This window comes from Sorghum bicolor, chromosome 1 (genome assembly GCF_000003195.3).
Source record: "Sorghum bicolor cultivar BTx623 chromosome 1, Sorghum_bicolor_NCBIv3, whole genome shotgun sequence".
Lineage (NCBI taxonomy): Eukaryota > Viridiplantae > Streptophyta > Magnoliopsida > Poales > Poaceae > Sorghum > Sorghum bicolor.
In genome coordinates, this window is record NC_012870.2 from 67,490,856 (window position 1) to 67,513,513 (window position 22,658).

Here is a 22,658-nt window from a genome sequence, read left to right on the forward strand (position 1 = left end):
GACTGTCATCAACCTCACGGGCGACATGCTCAACCGTATATATAGAGTCCTATTTATATTTTTTTATCGTCTTTCCCCTAAAATCTTTAACTTGCTGATTCACAATTTCTCTCAAATTATAATTGTTATAGTTTCCTTTTTAATCGTGAACATTAGAGTTCAAAACACGTGCTTTCAGATCTCATAGTCCGTACTTGATTGCCTCACAAAATAAAAATTATATATAGGAAGTCAACTACAAACTTTGCCAGCCGATCGGTATTGACTAAGGACAGTGATGATTGAGACATCGTATTAGTATTACTATTATCATTATATTTACGAGTATACTGCTCGTGTTTGTTCTTTTTTTAGTAGTATCGTTTCTTAAAAAAAAAATCCTTTTTGCTGCCAGTTTAGCCTACTCCTCTTGCCAGCAACGCTATGGTTGGGCTCTTTGGTACGTAGCTTCCTGATTCGCCTAAAGGAGCACCTTGCCCTTTTCACAAACATCAATGGAAGTTTGTTTTTTTAATTTATTGATGTGAACCGTTGGGGTTCTTGAAGGGGCATGCCCATGCATATACAATTCTGCCGGCTTGCTCGTGGTCGCGGATCAATATCCCTTGGTTTACAAGAAGGCTGCCGGAACTCTACAAGAAACAGTGCTAAAGCCTTTCGTGGTATGATCCATTGGCATACGCTGATGAAGGCTCTTACCACGGTCACGTGATATGTTTTCAACACTTATTTACCCCAAAAAATAATTTACCGTGCGTCGGCGCCTTCCTTGAGGCGAGAGTTACCCGGCAATTTCTTTGGGGGCACCTAGCTTCCATGGGGCAGCGCCCCAAAGAAACTCTCTTGAATTGCTATCCAGTGCTTTGAGATAAAAATTCACATGCCGCTTGCCACAATCCTGCCCAAAGGGAGCAGGCCAAGTGTGCGGGCTCTCTGAGCAACTGCCAGGCGGAGGCGGTTGCACGTTGCACGCACGCAGCGGCAAAGTGCGCCGGCCGGCGATTGTCAATGGCCGCTTTGGCGTTGGCAGCCGTGCTGCCCCCCCCGCGGATCAGGCAGGCAGGCGCCGCATCGTTGGGCCGTTCCGCGACGTGGATTCCGAGTGGATTTCACTCGTTTTTACTACTCCGTCCTACCACGAGACTTGGGGGTCGTGTGGTGATATTCGGGGGTCATGGGGATTCCAGTTTGCTGTCTGGATCGTGTTCCGTTCCGCGGCTCTCGTCTACATTCAGAGCTTCGTTTAATCGTTTTGCGAGGTGTTGCGTTGCGGTTGCGGATGGATGATCTAGATCTTGTTTAGATGCGAAAAGATTTTAGATTTTACTATTGTAGCATTTTTTTGGTTGTGACAAATATTGTCCAAGCATGGACTAACTAGGATCAAAAAGATTCGTCTCGTGATTTACAGTTAAACTGTGCAATTAGTTTTTGTTTTCGTCTATATTTAATGTTATATGCAAGTGCCGAAAAATTCGATGTGACAAGAAATTTTGAAAACTTTTTGGTTTTTTTGGGTGAACAAGGCCCTAGTGCACACCCGTGTCCCCCGCCGTGCGACTTTGTAAAAAAGATTGAAATGATAATTTTAAAAGTAGACTATATTGCTCGTTCGTCACGTCTTTGGCCACAGGTCAGATTCTACATGGTGAGTATAGAATAGAACCCTTTCATTCTGCATTGGTTATCTTGATTAGCGCTGTAAATCTCTTTCTCGTAATAAATATACATATTGCTCAGGCAAGTCTGCAAAAAAGAAAATACGTACTTCTTATGTTTCAGTGTGTAACACGAATTATGTCACTAGAAAAGCCAGAACGACTTCTAATTTTGGAATTAGAACAGAGGGTGTAGTTTCTTTTGTGAAGAGTCTGAAGGTGTCAGCCCGGTTAAATTTTTGCTTGCTGTAAAATCCAAGGTGAGTTTATTTGCCGGCACTGGGCCGAGCCCACATAACAACTCGCGTCCTGTACACAACATTGTTTGTTTGGGATAGGAATTCACATGCCGCTTGCCGTTATATATATTTATAAAAGCGCGCGGAGTGCAGGGCCAAGTGTGTGCAGGTTCTCCGAACTACTGCCAGCGTACGCGGCGGTGGCACGTTGCACGGAGCAGCGGCAAACCGCGAGCCAGCCAGCCATTTGTCAATGCCAACTTGGCCGCCGTGTTCCCCGGCGATCAGGCTGTTTCCTGTGTGGATTAGAGCTCGTGTCGTTTAAACAAAACTCGTGGTCGTGGTTCAGTTTGCGTATCCGGAGTGGAGCTTGATTTGGCCTCTCGATCGTGCGTGGGGATTCCTATTCGCTGCCTGGATCGTGTCTCCTTGCTTGGCTACGTTCAAGGTTCAGATGAGCTTGGGTCGTCCGGGGGTGTCGCGGATGATGATCTTGTGGAGATCCCGTGTTCCCCGCTGCGCGTCTTTGCTGATTAGGACCTGCCTGCTTCAAGATCGGATTCATTGGGGACTGCGAAGCGTTCCGTGGTGGTGCTAGTAAGCTTGCTTCCGGAGCAACTCATTTGGAGTTCAGTCTTACAGTTTACAGTATCGAAGTAGTATCGCCATTGACCCGTCATATGTCCACGTGCAAGAGATCTCATCACCGAGTTTGAAGCAAAAATATATTCCGTTTCAGCAGATTCAGTATAAGCACTATGGGCTTAATAAGAGAACTCATGTGCGATGTCACATTGTCATCTATCCTTGGTGCTGAGTCTTACGTCCTCTTTGGAATAGGGCATTTTGTACTAACTTTGTTTAGTGTTGGGGTCTAGTTCGACCTTCAACAATATACCATATTTGAAACCTTTTTATCTAGAAGAATTAGAATATACGGCCATCATGACATGCTTGAATGTACAAGTACAGACGTGAGACTACATTTTTTTGTCTTAAAAATGGAATCTCGCTGTTTTTTTTTTTTTTTTGAGACACGCTGAAGTTCTTTACTGCCACGGGCTATTCGAACTCGCCGAAGTGCATCTAAATCTTTTCGGTTGCTGATGACAATTGACAACATCACGTGAAGCCAAGTAGCCCAGCAGCCCATGTGACGGGAAGGCCAGTAGTTCGTAGCCGGGCCCCAACTAGCTTTCTTCGCTTTTCTTTAGCTGGGCCAGCCGCACAACTCGGACGCTGCGCAACGGTTGCCTAGGCCTTAGAATGCCGGGCCTGCATGCTGTAGCACAACACCCTCACTGCAGATTCGGACTGAATAGGTCGTGGCCTGCAAATACTGTTCGAGTTTGTGGCCCGTGAGGGCAAGGGCTTCGCGACTGGATTGACTGATTACAGTGTCTTAAGCGACACTACTTTTTGTTTTTTTTAAAGCGACACTACTTTTTTGTGAAAAGAATATCAGAGATACTACCATGTACTCCCTCTATATCTATAAAAAAGTTATTTTGAACAAAGTTTGGGTCAAACTTTAAGAATATAAATCGTGAATAACTTTTAAGTTGTTAAGTTTGAAAATGTAAAAATTATATGAATAGATTTGTCTTAAAAATACTTTTGTAAAAATATACATATACTCCCTCCGTCCACGAAAGAATCAATTTCTAGAGTTGTCCTAAGTCAAAATTTTTAAACTTTGACCAAATTTCTAGAAAAAATGCTAAGATTTGTGGTATCAAATTAGTATCATTAGATTCATCATAGAATGTATTTTAATATGATGCGTATTTTATGTCATAGATGTTGTTACTCTTTTCTATAAAGTTAGTTAAATTTTAAAAAGTTAACTGATATGGATTCTAGGAATTGATTCTTTCGTGGACGGAGGGAGTACCAGTTTTCGATAAATATTTTTAAAAAACAAGAAGTCAAATTTAGGCTTTGAAGACTATATCGTTGTCCTAAACAACTTTTTTTATGAGTATGGAGGGAGTACTCCCTGTCCCATAAAAACAGACATTGTAGCACCTGGCAGGAGTACCAAGGAGAGAAAAAAATGACCTGGACACCCCTACGATTGCAAGTGGAGCAACTGCATTAATTGATGTACAAACAAGAACACTCATATCTGGTTGGGTCCGGTGGTGGGAAGGAGGTTATGGTAACAAGTCTGGCGTATGCATAGCAGATGTGACACATGTGCACATAGTACGGCACGACACTCTTTGCGGAACACAATTTGAACGCTAAAACAATGTTTTTTCTGGGATGGAGGGAGTATATATATAGCATCCATGCACCCGACAGTGCGAATAATGAAGGGGTTGTTTGGTTCACGGCCACAATGATGGCAGCCGCAGCATGGCATGACGGTGGTGGAGAAAACACCCGCCACACTCGCCACGGCCTCGCCATAATCAGAATGCGCTACACGACAACTACAAACAGCAAAAGGACAAGAAAGAAAGGCTTGCGGCCGCCACAGCTAAAAATAGAACCAAACAGCAGCCTCCACTCCGTGGCTTACCGTAGCTTAGGAAGGCAAAGTGTGGACGTGAACCAAACAACCCCAAATCTCGCGCGGACGCATGTGTGTGCATGAACAACAGGGTAATCAATCAATTGGAGCAGACCGACGAATTTAGCCAGCTCATTAGCCTCCACCTCGACAGCGATAATCCACCCGCCGGCGAGCCCCACCGTGGTCACACGACGGTGCCACCAGCGGACCAGCCAAACTCGTGCGGGCCGTGCTGCCATATGACACAGCACGCAGTCTTTGCTTTGGCATGGCATGACACGCACGCCACCAGAAAAAGGGTAAAAGGAAAGCTTGTCACACGTCTCGCGCGGCGAGCCGCCGGGAGGGAGGGCTTCCAGCTCGCGTGCCGTAGAAACCGAAACGGGGCGCCGTGCCGCGACGCGAGGCATTAACCGCCCGCGACACGCGTACGCCCAGCGCCGTGGCGCCTTTCAACGATTTTCACGCGTCTGGGCACGTCCGCTTTTGCGGCCTGCCTGCGGGTCGGACGGGACGTTCACGTCCATCGCCCGCTAGCGTGCTGATTTGATGTTTGCCTGGGGCCTACGAGCCCCGGCTGGGCGAGATCAGCCAAAGGCGTTTCTTCACAAGAATTCGATGCGGACGTTGAATGGCATGGAGCCACCGATGGATGGACGACGGGGCGCCCGAATTGATTCCTTCACCGCCCCGCGGAATGGAACGCGTGTGTACATTTACACCTGTACAGATGCGATGCGCGGCAGCTCTACGGTGAGTGCCGGTGCCGGCCTGCAAGAGTTACAGCAGCAGTGTGGAGAGGAGGATGGCACCACAGCCGTGCGAGAGAGCAGCCACCAGGTACGGCCGTGTCGAAGCTCGCCAGCGCGTCGCCGGGCCGCCGTTCGCGGCCGCCGTTGCCGGTGTGGTCGACGGCGCGTCGGACCCTGCGGTGAGAGATCATCATGTCAGTGCCGACATTTTTGTCAGGACTCGCGCGGGGTTGATCAGATGGTTTTCGTTACTGGGACATATAGCAGTATAATACTACTCTGTACTCACACGTATTGCAAGATCTCAAGATGTACAACAACAACAACAAATGTAGTTTTTATTAGCTAAGCCTACACTTTGTACAATTGTGTGTACAGGCTAATACTCAAGGGATACACTGTTCTGAATTCCGGTCTAGTACGCATGGATGGTCTACCAAATGAAAAGTTTGCAAGAGGTACCGTACCCGAGAGAATCTAGGTAGATTAAGAACAAAAAAATACACGGCGTTGACATGATGATTTCCCAGAGTACCTACGACGCCTTTAAAGTTGTTTTTTAATCGGTTGCTAAATCCCACCAGGCGGCGCGCCATCAGGGCAGCCACATTGCAGAACGCGAGCGGTATCGATTCCGGTGTACTAGTAGCGTTTACCGCACGCGGGCAGGACAGGACGCAGACGCAGAGCACGCCGTACGTAACGTACCTGAGTCCATCGGCGCGGCGGCGGCTCCGCCCGGCGGCTCGGCGACGGGCATGCCGAGCGCGGCGCAGAGCCTGGGCGGCGGCGCGTCGACGCGGCAGATGGTGGGCAGCGCGAGCGCGCGCACGGTGTCGACGCGGACGCCGCGCGCGCCGTACCCGGCGAGGAGCGCGCACAGGCAGGCGGCGTCGTCGCCGCCCACGACGGCCGCGAGCGCCCCGCAGCAGCCCTTGTCCGGCCGCGTCAGCGCGCTGCGGCGCTCCACGTACGTCAGGCACGGCGTCAGGTTCCGCAGCGCGCCCGCGCAGTCCAGCGACGGCGACGACGGCGCGGCCGCGGGGGCGCCCGAGGGCGGGGCTGATATCTGCGCGCTCGCTCGCGGCTGCAGGGCCAGCGTGGCCGCGACGGCGAGGACGACCAGCGCCGCGGTTGGCACCGTCAGAGCCATGGCGTCGCCGTCGCCGTCGCTGCCGCGGCTGGTTCTTGGGATTCCTGGTTTCCGGAGGAGGGTGTGAGCGTGAGCGGCGGTGCTCTGTTTGACATGTGGGGATGGGGGAGCTCACTGCACAGCGTGCGCCTGTGTGTCCGTTTGTGCGTCTGTGCTCGTGTGTAGGGTACCTTGTGGCTGGCCGAGCGAGAGTGATGGGGACGTGTACCTTGTGGGCAACGCTAAGCTGGGGGTGTCGTGATCGTGACAATGGCGTTCTTGCCTAACGGCTAACGGTTGGGAAATGGTAGGGCCATCAAGCCGCTCCCTCCAATAAACCTTGCCGCCGTAACTGTCCTAAGGCCTTGTTTATTTGGGGAAAATTTTGTCTTTGACTACTGTGGCATTTTCGTTTGTATTTGGTAATTATTGTCTAACTATAGACTAATTAGACTCAAAAAAAATTGTCTCGTAAATTACAAGTAAACTATACAATTAGTTATTTTTTATCTATATTTAATACTCTATACATATGTCAAAAAAGCAAGGTGACGACTTGAAAAAAAATTAGGAACTAAATAAGGCCTAAACAAACATTGCCTTACCGTTTTGCAAACCAAAGTTAATGATTTCTGCCGCAATCTTGATACTATTTGCTAGTAGGAAACCAACAAGGGCAAGTCCTCTTTGAGTCCAGCCATCGGGGGGCAAAAAAAAACACCATTAAGCATAAGGATCGTTCTTTCCTACTAGTATAAGTGATTAGCACGTACTACTGTAACCAAGAATGAATGATTGGAACGGGTGACAGTGTTAATCCGTGATACACCGAATAGACCATCCAAATTGATCCTATAAACTTGGCTGGGCCCATGAGGCCTAATAGCCTCGCATCTCTACACATGAAGGTACTCTTATCATACAACATGTTTCGTGATGATTAGCAATACGGTAATCAGGCGTCCGTGCCGTCCGGACGGATCCGCACACAGTACAACTACTCGTTTTCATCTGCTTCACTCGATGCTCCCTCATTCTTAACCCTACTCTACGTCTCCGCCTCCGTGCACCCACTCCGCCGCTCGCTCGGCTCACTACGACTGCGACACCTTCAACGGATGCCACGCCCGCGCTAGCTCGCTGCCACCCTGCGCTGCTCGCCGGTGCTCCCTCCCTCTCTCCCTTCCTCCTCTGCTGCCTCCATTGCTACCCCATGTTCTCCAATGAGCCAATCCCCTGCTTCCCCCCACCAGAGATGAGGACGGCGACGACGACTACGACGGCTACGACGAGGTAGGTCGATTCTTCTCTAGATTTGAGTTCTCCTCCTCTTCTTTTTCCAGATCTGAGCCCTTCTCTCCTCCGCCTTCTCCTCCTCCCGCTCTTCTAGATCTGAGCTCTTCTCCTCTTCTAGATTTGAGGGATGCGACAGTGGCTAAGTTCCAACGAGCTCAAGGGTCATATTCCCTCCTCCCTTCGACTCCTCCCTCAGGTGAGCTCGAAGGTGATGGGGCTAGGGGGGCGGAGCAGGCTGCACCTCGGACTCATACCCTTGCTGTTTGTACGTTTTTTTTGTGCTATTTCTTCTTGTTGCAATGTGTTTGTTGGGTTGTTGCAATAGATAATATACTGAATGTTGTAATAGGATTTTTGAGTTGTTGCAACTAATGATTTTCGAGAGTTTCCATTACCCTGTTTTATGGTTGATTTTGTGTTGTTGCAGTATTACTATTTAAGATATTGCAGTACACATTTTCCAATAGTGCAACAAATAATTTTCGATGTTGCAGACCATATTTTTTGATGTAGATGATATCTGAATGTTGTAATAGGATTTTTGAGTTGTTGCAACTGATGATTTTTTAGAGTTTCCATTACCCTGTTTTATGGTTGATTTTGTGTTGTTACAGTACTACTATTTAAGATATTGCAGTACATATTTTCCAATAGTGCAACAAATAATTTTCGATGTTGCAGACCATATTTTTCGATGTTGCAGTACATATTATTTTTAATATTGTAGTATATGTTTCCTGATGTTGTATTACATATTTTTACGTTATTGCAGCGTTTATATTCAGATGTTTACACTATATAGTTTTTCCATAGGTTTGCGAGATTCCACTTGAAGTGTTTTTTTGCCTTGGGACGGTGGGGAAATGAGGTGCGTTAGGGACGGGGTCAGGAGCACAGTGCGAACGAAGGATAGGGGCACAGTGGACATAATTTCATTCAGTTCTATTTTGTTTTTCGCAAGTGTTTCATTAGCATGTTTTGAGTGTTTCGGCTGTTTCACACTTAATGTTGCAAGTGTTTTATCTAGATGTTTCAGAAGTATATCTGGTGTTGCAAATAGTGTGTTTCAGATGTAAGTTTCATATGTTTCATCTGCTTTCAGAAGTATGTTGAAAATGTTGCATCTGGATGTTTCAAAAGTAGATCGAGTGTTGCATCCTTGTCTTTGTTTTTCTGCTTCCTCACCTTCACCTCGTTGTCTCTCCCTCCTTTTGGCACCGACTAAGCATATGTCGTCTCTCCCTCTCTTCTAGATGTTGGTCTAGCCACCTGTTGCAGACTTATAGTCACCCGTCGCAGTCGCAAGCCGCATGTATGCGCGTGAGCAGCGGAAGGGTGCGAGCGGGTCAGGGCAGCATGAGGTAGGTCCAAGTGGTGGCAGCCCACATGGGTGGGCGCGGGGTGTAGGTGCGCACAGGAGACGAAGTGCAGGCCCGAGCGTCTAGGCACACGTATCCGTCCGAACGTCCAGATGCTAGCAGTGCCAAAACACATAACATCACATGTTTTAGTGTAATTTTATTACTATAAATGTGGATGTAGATTTCTCTAGAGTTTTTTTATAAATAATTACTAGAGTTAGTTTCTTTATTCAAATTGCTATGAAATTTTTATGGTAACTTACCCATACCAAGCATAAAATAAAATGATTGAGTAATTTTACTGGCTTTATGATCCTAAAAGAAAATACGTTCGCCTACACATAAAAATTACACCACGTAACAGTCCATCAAGTATAGTAACGCACCCCCGGTGCAACAAGTTCACCGACACCAAACCTAATCACGTGCGCGTAGCTCAGTTTATAAAATGAAATAATGCTTGCTCTGCTTACCTGCTTTACGATCCTAAAAATAAATGTATATATATGTTCGCCTACACATAAATATTACCCCACCAGTGATTTTACCCCCATTACGATCCTAAAAAAAAAAATGAATACTAGAAACAGCTGCATTGGAACGACCATTTCCTAACATTGGCCTTTTCCGAAAATACAGCAAGCAAATCCATACTTGTACCTAAGTTGTACTCAAATAAATCACCAATAAACAAAATCTATTACAATAAAATGGTCCCACACTAGCCCTGTGAAGCAAGGCCGCATGTCTTTTCTAGTTGAGCTGAAAGATTTCTGACTTGCCATGGATGAACAAAAGCACCAGACAACATCAAACATGTCAAGTGCCAAACGGTGAGAAGCTTTGAACCATAAAATCTTGTGGCTCGTGTGGTGGGTTGGTGGTGATTTAAAAGGTAAAAATTGTTCCGCCAATACATTATTGGAACACCAATCAGCTAGTTACATCCAAGATGAACAAAGAATCATGGCCCCCATGCTCAAGTAGCTGAAAATACACAACCACCGACACACTGAAAGACAAAACCCTGTAAAGCAGCAACAGCCTTGTATTTTTTCCACGGTGCAAAGGGCAGAACCTGGTCAATCAAAACTGAGGCCTGAAGTATCTTAACATACATGCAAAGCCGACTGCACAAGTATCTCATGTGCGCTCACAGCAATTGTTTTAGCAGAATTACTCTCCTACGGTCATTCCAAAACCAAACTTGTAGTTCTTCTTACAATGGTCAATCTGCAACGCGAAATTGCAATGTTGTTAAAATATTCCAAATTTCCAATAAACCTTATGGGCCATTTGGATCCTTTCATTTCAGAGGAATTGGAATCTACTTAATAAACTAGGCTATTTGGTTTAGAATTTGACATTCCACCACTTTCCAAGTTTAGACATATGCCTATCTATCCTAAATTAGGGTGGGAGATGGAAATTGATTCTATACACCACCAAGCTATGTTTCTACGCTGTAACTTATAGCATGCTCTTTGGCTCACTCCTCTATAGTAGAAATGTAGCCCATAAGCATCTCCTTCGTATGGCCAACAAATATTATACAAATATATTTTGTATACAACTAAATGGAATTCAATTCCAAGGATCCAAACGGGGCCTTATGGTATTTAACTCTTGCTCATTCAAAGAGTGCAATGGGGAGAGAAACCATGTCTCCTGGAACTGATTATAACCCATGCTTACCTCAGCAGATAGAAGGAAGTTGACACCCATGTTCAACCTCTCCTCCAAGTATGCGGCAACAACACCATTTGAGTCAATTTTGCCTCTTAGACGGCACTGCAACAGAATTTATTTCCACAAGAATATTCATTTATACAAATAAAAATGGTGAAAAGATACACTACTTGGAGGAGTTCAATAGCTAATGCAATGCTATCTGAAATGTAAAATGTCTATAAACACTGACCTGCCTAAGCAAGTAATCATAACCAAAGCTGGCAGTTACATCTCTTGACATATGGTTATACATGAAATCAGACGCGAGGGAAACCTGCAATTAAGGGTAACCATAGAATAAGCAGCCAACACAGCATGTGAAAGCATACTTCTGTCATGGTGAAAGTCAACCTTCTCGGAAATCTTCTGGACATAACTTAAGGCAACTATTCCAGTGCTTGCGACTTGCAGAGTGCCCACCTGAAATGTTTATAACAGAAAATAGTGATTGTGTTGCATTCTTAGTTAGAACAAAAGTGTGCACTTAAGGAAGCCATTCAAGTAAAGCTCTGTGAGCTGAACAATGATGAAATGATGCTCTTATGCTCATTCCTTGATGATGTTGAGTTCCATTTTCCAACCAGTTCAGTGCCAAGTTAATGGGGAAAGGTGGGCATTAAGGCAATCTACTCACCCTTTGTCGCTAAGCCTGTGATACTACGACATAAGCTAGCCCATGTTTGTAACTCTTTGGGTCAACTGGTCAAGCCATCAAACCGACCATCAAACTCAGGTCCTTTAGATCTGACAATGCTGGCATGAAGGCCGCAGGACATGGGGCAGCAGCATCTACACAGGTGGCCCAGGTGCCGTGCGATCACCTCAGGCCACAAACTTTGATGGTTTGTTTCAGGTTTGTTAGCAGATAGGAGTTAAAATCGGTTACTTTGATAGGATTTGTTAGTTGGGTTATTGGGTGACTGGTCTATAAAGGCTGTAGGCATCTTGTATCGCAGGCAAGAAAGAAGGCTAGGTCCTCTTCTAGTACCATGGGCGGTGCCCCCCAGTAGAGACCATATCAAACACCATTACACCAATCGCAATGTTGACATTATAAGGGAACATTCATTGTGCCATTGTGTCTTCTGGTGTTCAGCAACATGATGACAATAAATGCCTTTTGTACTCCTATTAAACATGTAACTTTGAGAAAAGGCTTCTAGTGGTTTCTAACAGAAGTCTCAAAGATCTCACAAACTTTCAAAAAAAAAAAAGGCAACACAAACAAAATAGACACAAATGCAAAGAAGAACATATGGGGAAAATGAAGCTAGGTGCTTAGAACTTTCAGCCCTTGGTGCAAAATTAACAGCCAGGCTGCAAATTCTTTAAGCAATATCATGGTCAGCTTGTATAACAGGCAAAACAGCTAGGGATCCACTAGCTCCATACCATTTTGTCCGTGTTATAGCGAGAGGCAAAACCAATTCCAGACTTCCTTTGGTGACCAAGCCAGAACATTTCAGTTCCCATTGATAGGTTCGGAGTAACACTCTGAAAAGTAAGGTTTCATTATCAGAAAAAGCTTAAATAATGATCAACCAATCATTATATCAGAATAAGCCAACTAAATTAAGGCCTTGTTTAGATGCCAAAAGTTTTTTATGATTGATACTGTAGCACTTTCATTTGTATTTGACAATTATTGTCCAACCATAAACTAACTAAGCTCAAAAGATTCGTCTCGCAAATTATAGGCAAACTGTGTAATTAGTTATTTTTTTATCTATATTTAATGCTCTATGCATGCGTCCAAAGATTCGATGCGACGGGGAATCTTGTCAACTTTTGGAATTTTGGGTGCAACTAAACAAGGCCTAACATACAGGAAATGCACATCATTCTAATGGATGAGAACATGAATTTGCCTGCTCCAATTCAATACAGAGGAAACTCAGATATAAAGAATTACTAAATGAACAAAAGAGCATCACACTTAGCAAAGTACAAAATATAAGAGCAACGCACGAGTAAGTTGTTAACTGTACTAGCAATCTAGAATAACCTAAATGCAACAGAAAATGCACAAATTTTACCGCAGCCTACTTATCTTGAATTTGGCATTGAAGCAAGCAACTTAGATGTCATCTCTACACATCCTGTAGTCAAATATAATTTGTTTTCACAACTAAAAGCTCAAACACCCATAGCGCAGACTGAATTGATCCTTAGCATATCCACATCAACAAGGTAGTAAGATAATTAATTGACGGCAGCTAAGCAATCAAACAGTAAATGCCTGGGGAAAAAGATATATGCAACTCAAACAGATATCAAGAAGCACAAATATGAACCGAGGACATAAACCAAGGCTAGAATTTTGCATGGTATTAAACCACCAAATGAGTCATTTTTCCCATCTTTCTACAACAATACATCAACATTAAGATGGAAGTTGAAACTTAGAAAGAAAAGTGTATTGCTAAAGTGTTTACCTGAATATAATTTGCACCATAGAATGCATTGTTCCCAATTTGGAATTGTGCTCGATAGTCACTTCCCTGTACAAATAAGTGAGGTGTTGATGCAAGGAACTAATAAAGGTATGATAAAAAAAGTACTCCTAGAAGTAAAGTAAAAGTTTGCCTATTACAAATACTAATAAAAAATAATCATGAAAGTTTGGAAAACTACAATTGACTGAATTGTCAGAAATGCCAACCTTGTAGTCAAAGTTAAACATTCCTTGTGAGTAATGTGCCTCTTGGGTAAGCTGTGAAAAGAGCAACGGTGAGTAGAATAAGGGAAGCAAAGTATCAACAAAAGAAAGGATGAACCAGTGAACCTAAACTCTTTGATCCATCTACCTGTGCATTTACTTTCAGCGTCAGATTGTCTGTCAAATCACATTTCACACGAGCATTAAGCCTTCCATCTGTCATCACCCTTCCAATGAGCATTAACTACACGTAGTTTCATGCACAGAAGCAAATGAATTACAAAATACATCATTATGGAAGATGCCACAATAACAATGGATGGCATGGAAACAAACCTTTGGATCTAAAAAATTGGCACCAAATTCATAATGCGCAGTAGGAACTTTAATAGTTTCAGCTGCCTGGGCAGGAACTTCTAAGGAGCCCATAAAAACGCTGTGGAAGATGTTGTTAGGGTATACTCTGGACAAATATAGCATAAGATATTTGCTAACATTTATGTAATGGTTTCACCTGTGGCTAAGAGAGAACTTTTGATTCAACCCTTTTGTGAAGTCAAACCTCAATCCTTCAAAAAGTTCAGGCTTCAAAGACACTGCAAAAGGAGCATGTCAGCAGAGATCACGAAAGCAATACTAAAGTTATACAGTAGTGTGCCCACACCAAAAAAACAAAACAACAATTGGACCATTCAAGGGTTTGCTATTGCTTTGGTCATAAGCAAAAATTAATGAACTACACAGAGCATATATCCCTCCGTTAATTGAAGGGGAACTCAACAAGTGGACAAAATTTCAAAATGCATTCTATTATTGTAATCTAATTTTTGAACATTACTGCAGTTCAATCATTCTATTCAATCATAACATTTAGCTTCCAGTACTTCTCATCTCTTTCTGATAGAACAATATTTGGATACTACTTGAACAGGTGAACTCGACTAAGGTTAAGCTGGGGAAAGCAGAAATGCAGCTTATGGGATCGAACAATATTTATAGCTAACTGTCAGTTATCAAAGTACAGTGAGCAATGCCCATTGCCAAATATATAAGGTAGCAGTAGGACCCCAAGCAAGTTGCCATGCACATCAGAATATTTAAGAAGTCTGAAAAGATCTTAGGCACTGAAGATGTGCATATAAGCTCGTGGGTAAGAACTAAACAGCAAATCAGTTTGGACATGGACACAAAACACAGATTACCCCTTCACCTAAATTGTGCTTTGTATAACCAGCTTACTAATAATAGAATACTGTTCTATTAGAATATCAGAAGGTCATGTCCACTATCAAACTGATTGAGAACGGGCTCGTAGCTGGGTAACATGGCCTGTGAGGCAAGCTGCTCGCTTGGGTTCAATCATCAGGAATATTTGAAAGGTGTTTCATCATGGCATGCCCCCATAATAATTTCCAGATCAACCTCTAGGATTTTTGCGCCACACTCGGGTTCAATCCTGAGGATTGTTTGGTGGGTGTCTCATCATGGCATACCACCAAAACAATTTCCAGATCAGCCTCCAGTGTCTTTGGGCCACAATGGGGCAGTGACGGGCTGTATTCCAAGCCAGGGCTTCATGAACCTCTTCAGCAGGCGTATGTGTGCAATGGGCCAATCTAGTGTACGTCTTAAGTGCAGTAATTGATGTACATGTGGTGGGTGTGGAGTGTGTTGAGACGTACATTCAGAATTTCAGATACTACAACTTGTGCCACAAGTGGAGGCCTAAAAAACCGTCAAGAAGATTTTCTTACAATTTATGTGCATAGAAAAACATGGACAGTGAGCTGGTAAACTGAATAAACAAGTCATAAGTCATCTATATCGAGGCACAGTGTATATGGATAACTGACAGATATCAATGTTAAATAAATAATTAGGCAAATACCAAATCGTAGAGACAGCGAGAGTAGTGGAATCAATCAATCAAATGCCTTAGAGCAAAAACTGCATCTGCAGTAGCAGTTAATGCGCTGCACAGTGAGCACTGTGTGCAAAGACACTTGTGCCATACAAATGGCCAAGCAATTTCAAAAACACATCTATCAACACTGTGTAATAACGACAATCAACGAAGCACCATAATTTTCAGATCCAACTATGAACAAGCAATTCAATCGCTGCCAATCAACCAATTCGAACACGGGTAAACCAACACATGAGGGCAGCGCATACCGAGTGAAAACTACACAATGCCGCAGCACTGCACACGCGCTAGCTGGTTATGGAGTTAAAACTAGAGGGGTAAGGGGACAAACTGAGGGCCTCGCGCTGGATCTCCTCGAATGGCACGGGGCAGGGGAGGTTGAGGTAGTCCACCTTCTCCTCCTTCTTCTCCTCCCCCTCCGGCCTCGGCGGGAGGATCCCGGCGAGCCCGGGCCCATAAGGCGGCGCGCCCACCTGGGGCGGCGCTGATTGAGGAGGAGGTGGCACGGCGGCGGAGGCAACAGATCCCATGGCGATGGCGTAACCCTAGGTCGGGGTTCTGGGGTTTGGGTTTGGGGCGCTCAGGCCTCGTCTCGTCCCCCACCTCGCGACGCGGAGCGGCGGAGGCGGCGGTAATTTTTCACCAAACCCCTCCACCACTTTTCCTATCTGTTCTCTTCTACGGCAGACAGCGATACGGTTAGGGCCTGCTCTCCAAATAGATGCCGCTATAGTGTAATTTATTTAATTATAGTAGAGAAGAACCGCGGGTATTTATTTGGAGCGTCATCTCATCTTTATGTATAGGCTTTGCCGTTTTGGCCTTTTGGGAAGGGTTTTTTCGCTCCAAACTCCATTGTTTATGGGGAGCTACTTTTAGTGGTAGAATGAGATTATGTGTGACCGTGTGTGTTTAAGAAGGTTGGCAAATGAGCTACATGTCTACATGTGAGTCGTACCATGAACGAACTTATAGGTAGTTATAATCCAAGATACGAGTGTTGCAACGCTAACGAAGATTTTGCATCTCCGAACTCAAAGTGAGAGAGAGAAGAATAGAGGATGAGAGACTTGGATGAAGAGAGTGAAGAGCGAGTTTTTTAATATTAGTTATATAATAGATAGATAAATAAAGATATTAATATTAGGTATGTAATAGATAGATATATAATATATAGAGAAAATAGATATAACCTATAAAATATGATGTTTAAAATGAAATAAGAAAATAACTAGATCTGGTAACCTTGGTTTCGACTATGGGATGTTGTAGACGAATATTCTATAATAAGAAAATATGCTAGATTTGGATCAATCTTAGTTTCAGTTAGATAAAAGTTCTAATTGGCTTACTACAATACCTAGTCCAGGTCATGGACTCACACCCATACTCACAAGAGTTAGGATAGTGTAAGTAAACTCATGACTCATGTTTATAGGAGTTAGAATAGTACGTGTGTTTAATCACAGTACGAAGTCATTTCAGACGTATTAAAACATATGACATAAAATGTATGTGTCGCTGTAAAAGCATATGCATATCTGCTAGTACTGTATATAACAACAAAACATATTGGATCGAGACAACCTCGTTTCAATCTATAGTAGCTTTAGGTTCACGCACTTAACTCTTGTGATAGGCACACGACTAAAGGCACCACTAAAACAAACGGGAACATTATCTTCTATCAGTAAACAATAAATCGATAGCCATGAGCCCATGACTATGGGCCACGTCGCCACAGGGCTCACCCGAATCGATTATGCTACCACTAACAACGTTAGGGTCAACCACTTTTAGCGCGTCATCAGTTACGACTACTCGGGCATGCCACACTATTGGACTCACTCGAGTATATGTAGATCATGCCTTCACCAGCAACATCATCGGGCACGATCACTCGTGCACACCGCCATTGAGCTCCCTCGAGTAAGGCACGCTACCACTAGCAATGTCGTTGATCAAAACCACTCTGGCATATATACACCGGTTGAGTATATCTCGGCAAACCTAGATGTCAAAAACATCAACACCAAAATGGTTTATATGAGCCCCCTTTGTGTGGAAATAGGGCGCTTCCAATTTGAGCCCAGAGGCAATGCGAGAAATGAACTAATTAGGCTGTCTCCAATAGGAGACCCATTTGGCAATCCAAATCCAAAATAGGTTTCCAACACAATACCTATAACCTCCAACAGAGTACCCATACAGAAAACCCATTTTGGGTATCAGAAGAGACATAACCCAAATTTGTGTATCCTCTCTCCTCGAGACTCATTTGCAGAGAGTGTTGTCTTTTAGGTCTTGTTGTTGGAGAAGACTAAAAATAGGTATGAAACCTTTTACCTGTAGCGCTACCCAAAGCACAAATGAGTCTTGTATTTTTGGTGACCATTGTTGGAGATAGTTTAACAACACACATGGAGAGTTTGGTCGTGATGTCATATGATGATCAGTCTTAAAATATCTCTCGCTGCCAGACTGTTGCATCGTGAAGCTAGAGCATTTGATGTTTCGCTCAGCTAGCTTGTAGGTAGTAAATAATGCAAGGAGCATGCAATTATGTTTCATTGACTTTTTTATGTAAGGACTGTGAATGTACGCATGTCTACTCTCCATGAAAGTAAAGAGGCCAAACACTCATCTGTGATGTATATATAACACTATGCACGCAATGGAGTATGATGCTTTCGCTTGTCCACACAAGTGTATAGCTGTGTCTCCACAAGTCATTAATTTGCCGCAAATAGTAGAACAACCAGGCTAGGAGGAAAAATTTCTCTGCATGCCTAGTGCAAAACCTTTCATGGAATATTTATTTTGTTGTTTGTCCATGTGTCTAGACTCCAACTTGATGTAGCGTTGTGCTATGTGGAGAAATCGGGTGGCAACCTAAACCATGCAGCAACATGCAACCACGCGCGATGGTGACCAATAGATCAAGAATCAAATGGCATACAATCAGTTGCACATGATTTTTTTTTCTATATCACGCATGTAGAGAATTTTTCTAGGGGGTTAGAGACCACTACCTGACACTGCGTCACATCTTGGAGCTCTGAACCTATACCACAATCACCGACCTTCCGCATTGCGTTGATTAGGGGTGAGGGTGAATTAGATGAAAGCATCAATGAAGAGCAACATCGGGATACTCGGGACCCTCGCCATGGATGCCGCCGCACCCTTGCTCTTTTTTGTAGGTGCCGCACACTTCCTTCTCCCAGCTAGCGTCGTGTCCTTGTGCTCGTCCAGCGCCACCGTGCACCAGATCTGACAGAGTGAAGACAATGCAGAGGGAACTGAGGTAGTGGCCGTGGGGATGGAGGATTTTGGCGCGATACCAAAAATTACGCTGCATATTGTGCGCACCATCAGCTAACGATGGCCCATACAATGTAACTTTCGTCGACGTTTCATCTAGGACACGAATTTATACTATTGCCTTAGGTGGATTTCATAATTCAGTTTACAATACATTTATATTTTAAAAACAGCATAGAAGACTTCCATGTAACACAATGCGTGTAATGGGGCACGCAGCACGATACTTGCGCTTGATGCTACCCACACAAGTTACAGAGCTCGTTAGTCTGCTGCAAATGCAGTACTAGCAAGCTGTTTGTTTGTAACCGTGACTAGCTAGGTGAACCGTTAAATTCCAATCGTCGTTGCTTTCAGATTGAATCTGCATGTTACGCACCACCACATGTATGATCCCGTGCAAAGTCGGTCGTCGAAACTTACGATGACCGCGCAAGAAAAGAGACGCGAAGTTTGTCTTAGCCACACAAACACTTCTTCTCGACGAGTAATTACAAGCCAAGGATTACGTGCAACTCGATTTCTACATGAAAACGGCCCCGGCTCCTCTAATAGCCAAAAAAAAAAAGATTCTTCTAAATGAGGCGCAGATCATATCATAGAGACATACGTATGAGCTTACACGGCAACAGTGGACAAGTCAGAGTAGCCGAAAAGCGACCGCTCCATGGACGAACCTCGTCTAGAAATACGTCGTCTTCACGATGACAAGATCTTCTCGTCACCAGATTCGCCGCCCTGTCGAGCCAAAGGCAGCCACGCATGTAGTCACACTGGGTCTAATCACGATCTGGAAACCGGGTCTAACACGATCCGGAAGGCTGGCTGGGTTTGTGCGTATGTAGGAGGTCCCAACTCCTAATCACCTCGGCTGGGAAAAAAAAAATATATCTGCAAGGGCACAAGGTCCAGCCTAAATCTAGCGATCACTTAAACGTGATTAGCGCGTAGTCGTACCAATAGCGTCTTAGCGAGTCGCAAATAAGACAACCCGCGGTTCCCGTGGGCGATGACGCCCTTCGTTTATCCCTCCCGCCTCCACCCCTTCCAGAACAGAGAGGACCTCGTCGCTCACGCTGTCCAACTGCTATATAAACGGTACGTCCCCGGCCATTCGGCGCCCCACGATTGCAGAGCAAGAGCGACACGCGACTGCTTTTCTGCTTCATCTTCAGTTGGTAGCTAGTAGCTTACACGTTCACGCATCACTTTCCGGGCTGTCGTGGTGGTTTAGCGCAGCTGAGCAGAGCGGGGAAGGAAGCAAGGAAGCGAGGAAGAAGATGACCTCCGTGAGCGCGAGGCCCGTTGGCGTGGGGTACTACTCCGGCGGGGCGAGGTGCCACCAGCGACGGTCGCGGGTGCGGGTGTCGGCCGCGCCCGCGCCCGCGAGGTCGGCGACGATGTACGAGGTGCTGGCCGTCGAGGAGACGGCGGGGCCCGACGAGATCAAGGCGGCGTACCGGCGCGCCGCGCGGCGGTGGCACCCGGACGCGTGCCCCGGCGGCGCCGACCGCTTCATGGCGGCGCGGGAGGCCTACGAGGTGCTGTCCGACCCCGAGCGCAGGCGCGGCTACGACGTCCAGCTCCGCTGCGGCGGCGGCGCCGGGTTCGCCGACTGGGAGGCGCAGCTGGCCGGGCTGCAGTGGCGCGCGGCGGAGCGGCGCGGGCGCGCCGGCGGGGAGACTTGGGGCAGCAGGATGCGCCGGGCTGCCGCGCAGCCGTCGTCACGGTAGCGGCGTCGCCGGTGGCTGACGACTGGCTGGCCCTTGATAGCTGATAGTACTAAGTACTTTTTTTCTTCTTTTCCCTTTCCTCTTCGACAATCGAATGGTTCGAGAAGCTGTAATTGCGCTGTTCTACAGCGTTTTCACCTGCCAATCGCCAACTCGCCATCCTCGTACCACTGTTTGTGGAAGCAGTTTTTTTTATAGTCTACATGCTGGGCATTGCTTATCTAAACCGTTGAATATGCATCGAGATGTATGAAACAGTGGAGAGAAGTGTGAACACAGTGGAGAGAAGTGTAGCAGCACGAATCTCAGAGCACATTTGGATGGTCCAGATAAACAATGCTGAGTATGTACATGCTGCATTGTATTATTGACTGTTTGGAGTGTACAGGAGTTCCAAGTAAAATACTACTCCCACGTGCATCCTAAATTATAGAATACATTCAAGTTTTTTATCCTAAATTTAATCACCCGTCTTATAAAAAATTATATAAATTAGTCAAATTTAAGTTATTTTACATAATTTTTTGAAGAAAACGAGTGATCATATTTGTTGAAAAAAATCAAATGTTTTGTAGTTTAGGATGGATTGAGAAGTAAATACGGTGAATAGAAGCAGTTCACATTTTCTTCCCTTTCATGTGTAATACGCTCAATTTTTCAGTTCCAACTTTCTTTCATCTGATTCAAATCCAAACTCATCATTGTTTTGCATGTGCTACCACTCTTCTACAACTATAGCTGCATCAAACTGTTTTTTTTTCATACGAAAGGCCAACGGAGAGTCCACGACACCGCTGTGCGGTAGCGGGTGGTCGGGAGAAATCGGGTTCAAATTTTCAAGGTTACGTTTATGTCCATTTAAAATGCAGGATTTATTATCTTTTAAAGGTCTCTTGAGACTTTTTTATGTTTTTTTTGTCTCTTGAAATTAAAATCCAAAATGGAGAATAGCCATTTTTTACTAAAAATTCGCATAGTGTTTAGTTTTATTATGCAAAATAATAGACCAAAACCTATTTTTTTAATAGAGGAGGAACTAAACACCCCCTTAATCCTATAGAGTGTGAGTTTTGGACGGTGAAAATAACCATCAACATAAATTTAGTTTAATCTACTCCCTCAGTTATTTTAATTAGTTCAATTTACACCTTGAAAAGATTTTTCTTCTTTTTGTTTATGTGCAAATTTGATATTTAAAACTCAATTTATATATGGAGAAATAAAAATGATAAATCATGTTAAGTGGTAAACTATAGTTGAGGGTAATAGATCGACCAAATATTAGTTTAGGAAATTATCTGGATAAATGTCAAACGTGAAGGAAGCAATTTAGACTTTGTTTTCTTTAATATATGCATGGAGGAAGAGTCGTCTCAACTCCCAAGCCAAGAACATCACTCAACTCAAATCTCAATCGAACACTCTAATCCCGCCCGACACGGTGGCTCTTGTCCTTGTGCGTGGCATTTTGCGTGTTCCGTTGACAGTTGACTAAGTTCTATATTTCACTTTACAGCTTGACAATTAATCTAGTTTTGTCTTTGCAAGTTCAGTGTACTGCTGATGAGCAGTGCAGATACAAAGGCTAAAATGAACTAAACCTTAGAATCATAGTTAAACATTACTTCATCCATTTAAAATTCTACGATATTTTACTATTTCTAGAGACATTATGTTTACTACGTCTTAAAAAACTGAACCTGCAAGATGAGCCACCTCGGGCATTGTGATTAACAAAAATGTCTTCTAAATACTGAGAAAATTCCAGATCTCCTGCCTCAATCATACACAGGGAGCCGTTACTTGTGAAGGACCGATCTCTTAACTTTGCTTTGGCATGGGTGAGTGAGGTTTTTTTTATCCTCAGCCTGAAATTCATTTTCATGGGAGTTCAAACTCGACGGGTGCCTCCACATTTACTATGTATCTAGACATAATATATATTTAAGTGCATAACAAAAATCATATAACTAGAAAGGCCAATACATCTTATAATTTAGAATGGAGAAATAACTTTATACTTCCTTGCAGTGGCGGAGCTGGAGAACTTTCACGAATAGGGCCAATACTATGAACCATCAACATTAGATCACATGCTAATAAATAGAAGTAATGCTAATATATAGATTTAGCTGAAAAAAAACAAAAAGAATACTCTAGTATTTTTTCTCACGCCTAGGGCCATGGCCATATTGGCCCTAGGCTTATATCCGCCACTGCTTCCTTGTATAAAAACTTTTGATGTTATAAGATTTTAAAAAATAACATGGGGAGGTAAAATGATTCATGTGCCAATATCTATAAGAGATAATTCCTATTCCCTCT

The 22,658-nt window shown here is 44.3% G+C and overlaps 2 protein-coding genes across 2 annotated transcripts; both read right to left on the reverse strand.

The window, feature by feature from the left end:
• On the reverse strand, positions 5,068 to 6,670 carry LOC8055900 (non-specific lipid transfer protein GPI-anchored 2). Its single transcript, XM_002467891.2, has 2 exons — positions 5,879 to 6,670; positions 5,068 to 5,344 (listed from the first exon to the last, which is right to left on the reverse strand). The coding sequence occupies exons 1-2, from the start codon at positions 6,321 to 6,323 to the stop codon at positions 5,199 to 5,201; spliced, it is 591 nt and encodes a 196-aa protein (XP_002467936.1). The 5' UTR covers positions 6,324 to 6,670; the 3' UTR covers positions 5,068 to 5,198.
• Positions 9,614 to 15,985, reverse strand: LOC8055901 (mitochondrial import receptor subunit TOM40-1). Its single transcript, XM_002467892.2, has 11 exons — positions 15,608 to 15,985; positions 13,864 to 13,945; positions 13,686 to 13,785; positions 13,498 to 13,593; positions 13,353 to 13,403; positions 13,126 to 13,191; positions 12,083 to 12,184; positions 11,042 to 11,110; positions 10,881 to 10,964; positions 10,655 to 10,750; positions 9,614 to 10,192 (listed from the first exon to the last, which is right to left on the reverse strand). The coding sequence occupies exons 1-11, from the start codon at positions 15,804 to 15,806 to the stop codon at positions 10,136 to 10,138; spliced, it is 1,002 nt and encodes a 333-aa protein (XP_002467937.1). The 5' UTR covers positions 15,807 to 15,985; the 3' UTR covers positions 9,614 to 10,135.

Bases quoted from the DNA above. Each gene is read 5' to 3' on its own strand.
- LOC8055901 (XM_002467892.2), bottom strand. From the start codon at position 15,806: ATGGGATCTGTTGCCTCCGCCGCCGTGCCACCTCCTCCTCAATCAGCG. The intron at 13,946-15,607 runs GTTTGTCCCCTT...CTCCTTTTGCAG, and splicing joins GATCCAGCGCGAGGCCCTCA to TGTCTTTGAAGCCTGAACTT. The intron at 10,751-10,880 runs GTCAGTGTTTAT...ATTCTGTTGCAG, and splicing joins ATGATTACTTGCTTAGGCAG to TGCCGTCTAAGAGGCAAAAT.
- LOC8055900 (XM_002467891.2), bottom strand. From the start codon at position 6,323: ATGGCTCTGACGGTGCCAACCGCGGCGCTGGTCGTCCTCGCCGTCGCG. The intron at 5,345-5,878 runs GTACGTTACGTA...CTCTCACCGCAG, and splicing joins CGCCGCGCCGATGGACTCAG to GGTCCGACGCGCCGTCGACC.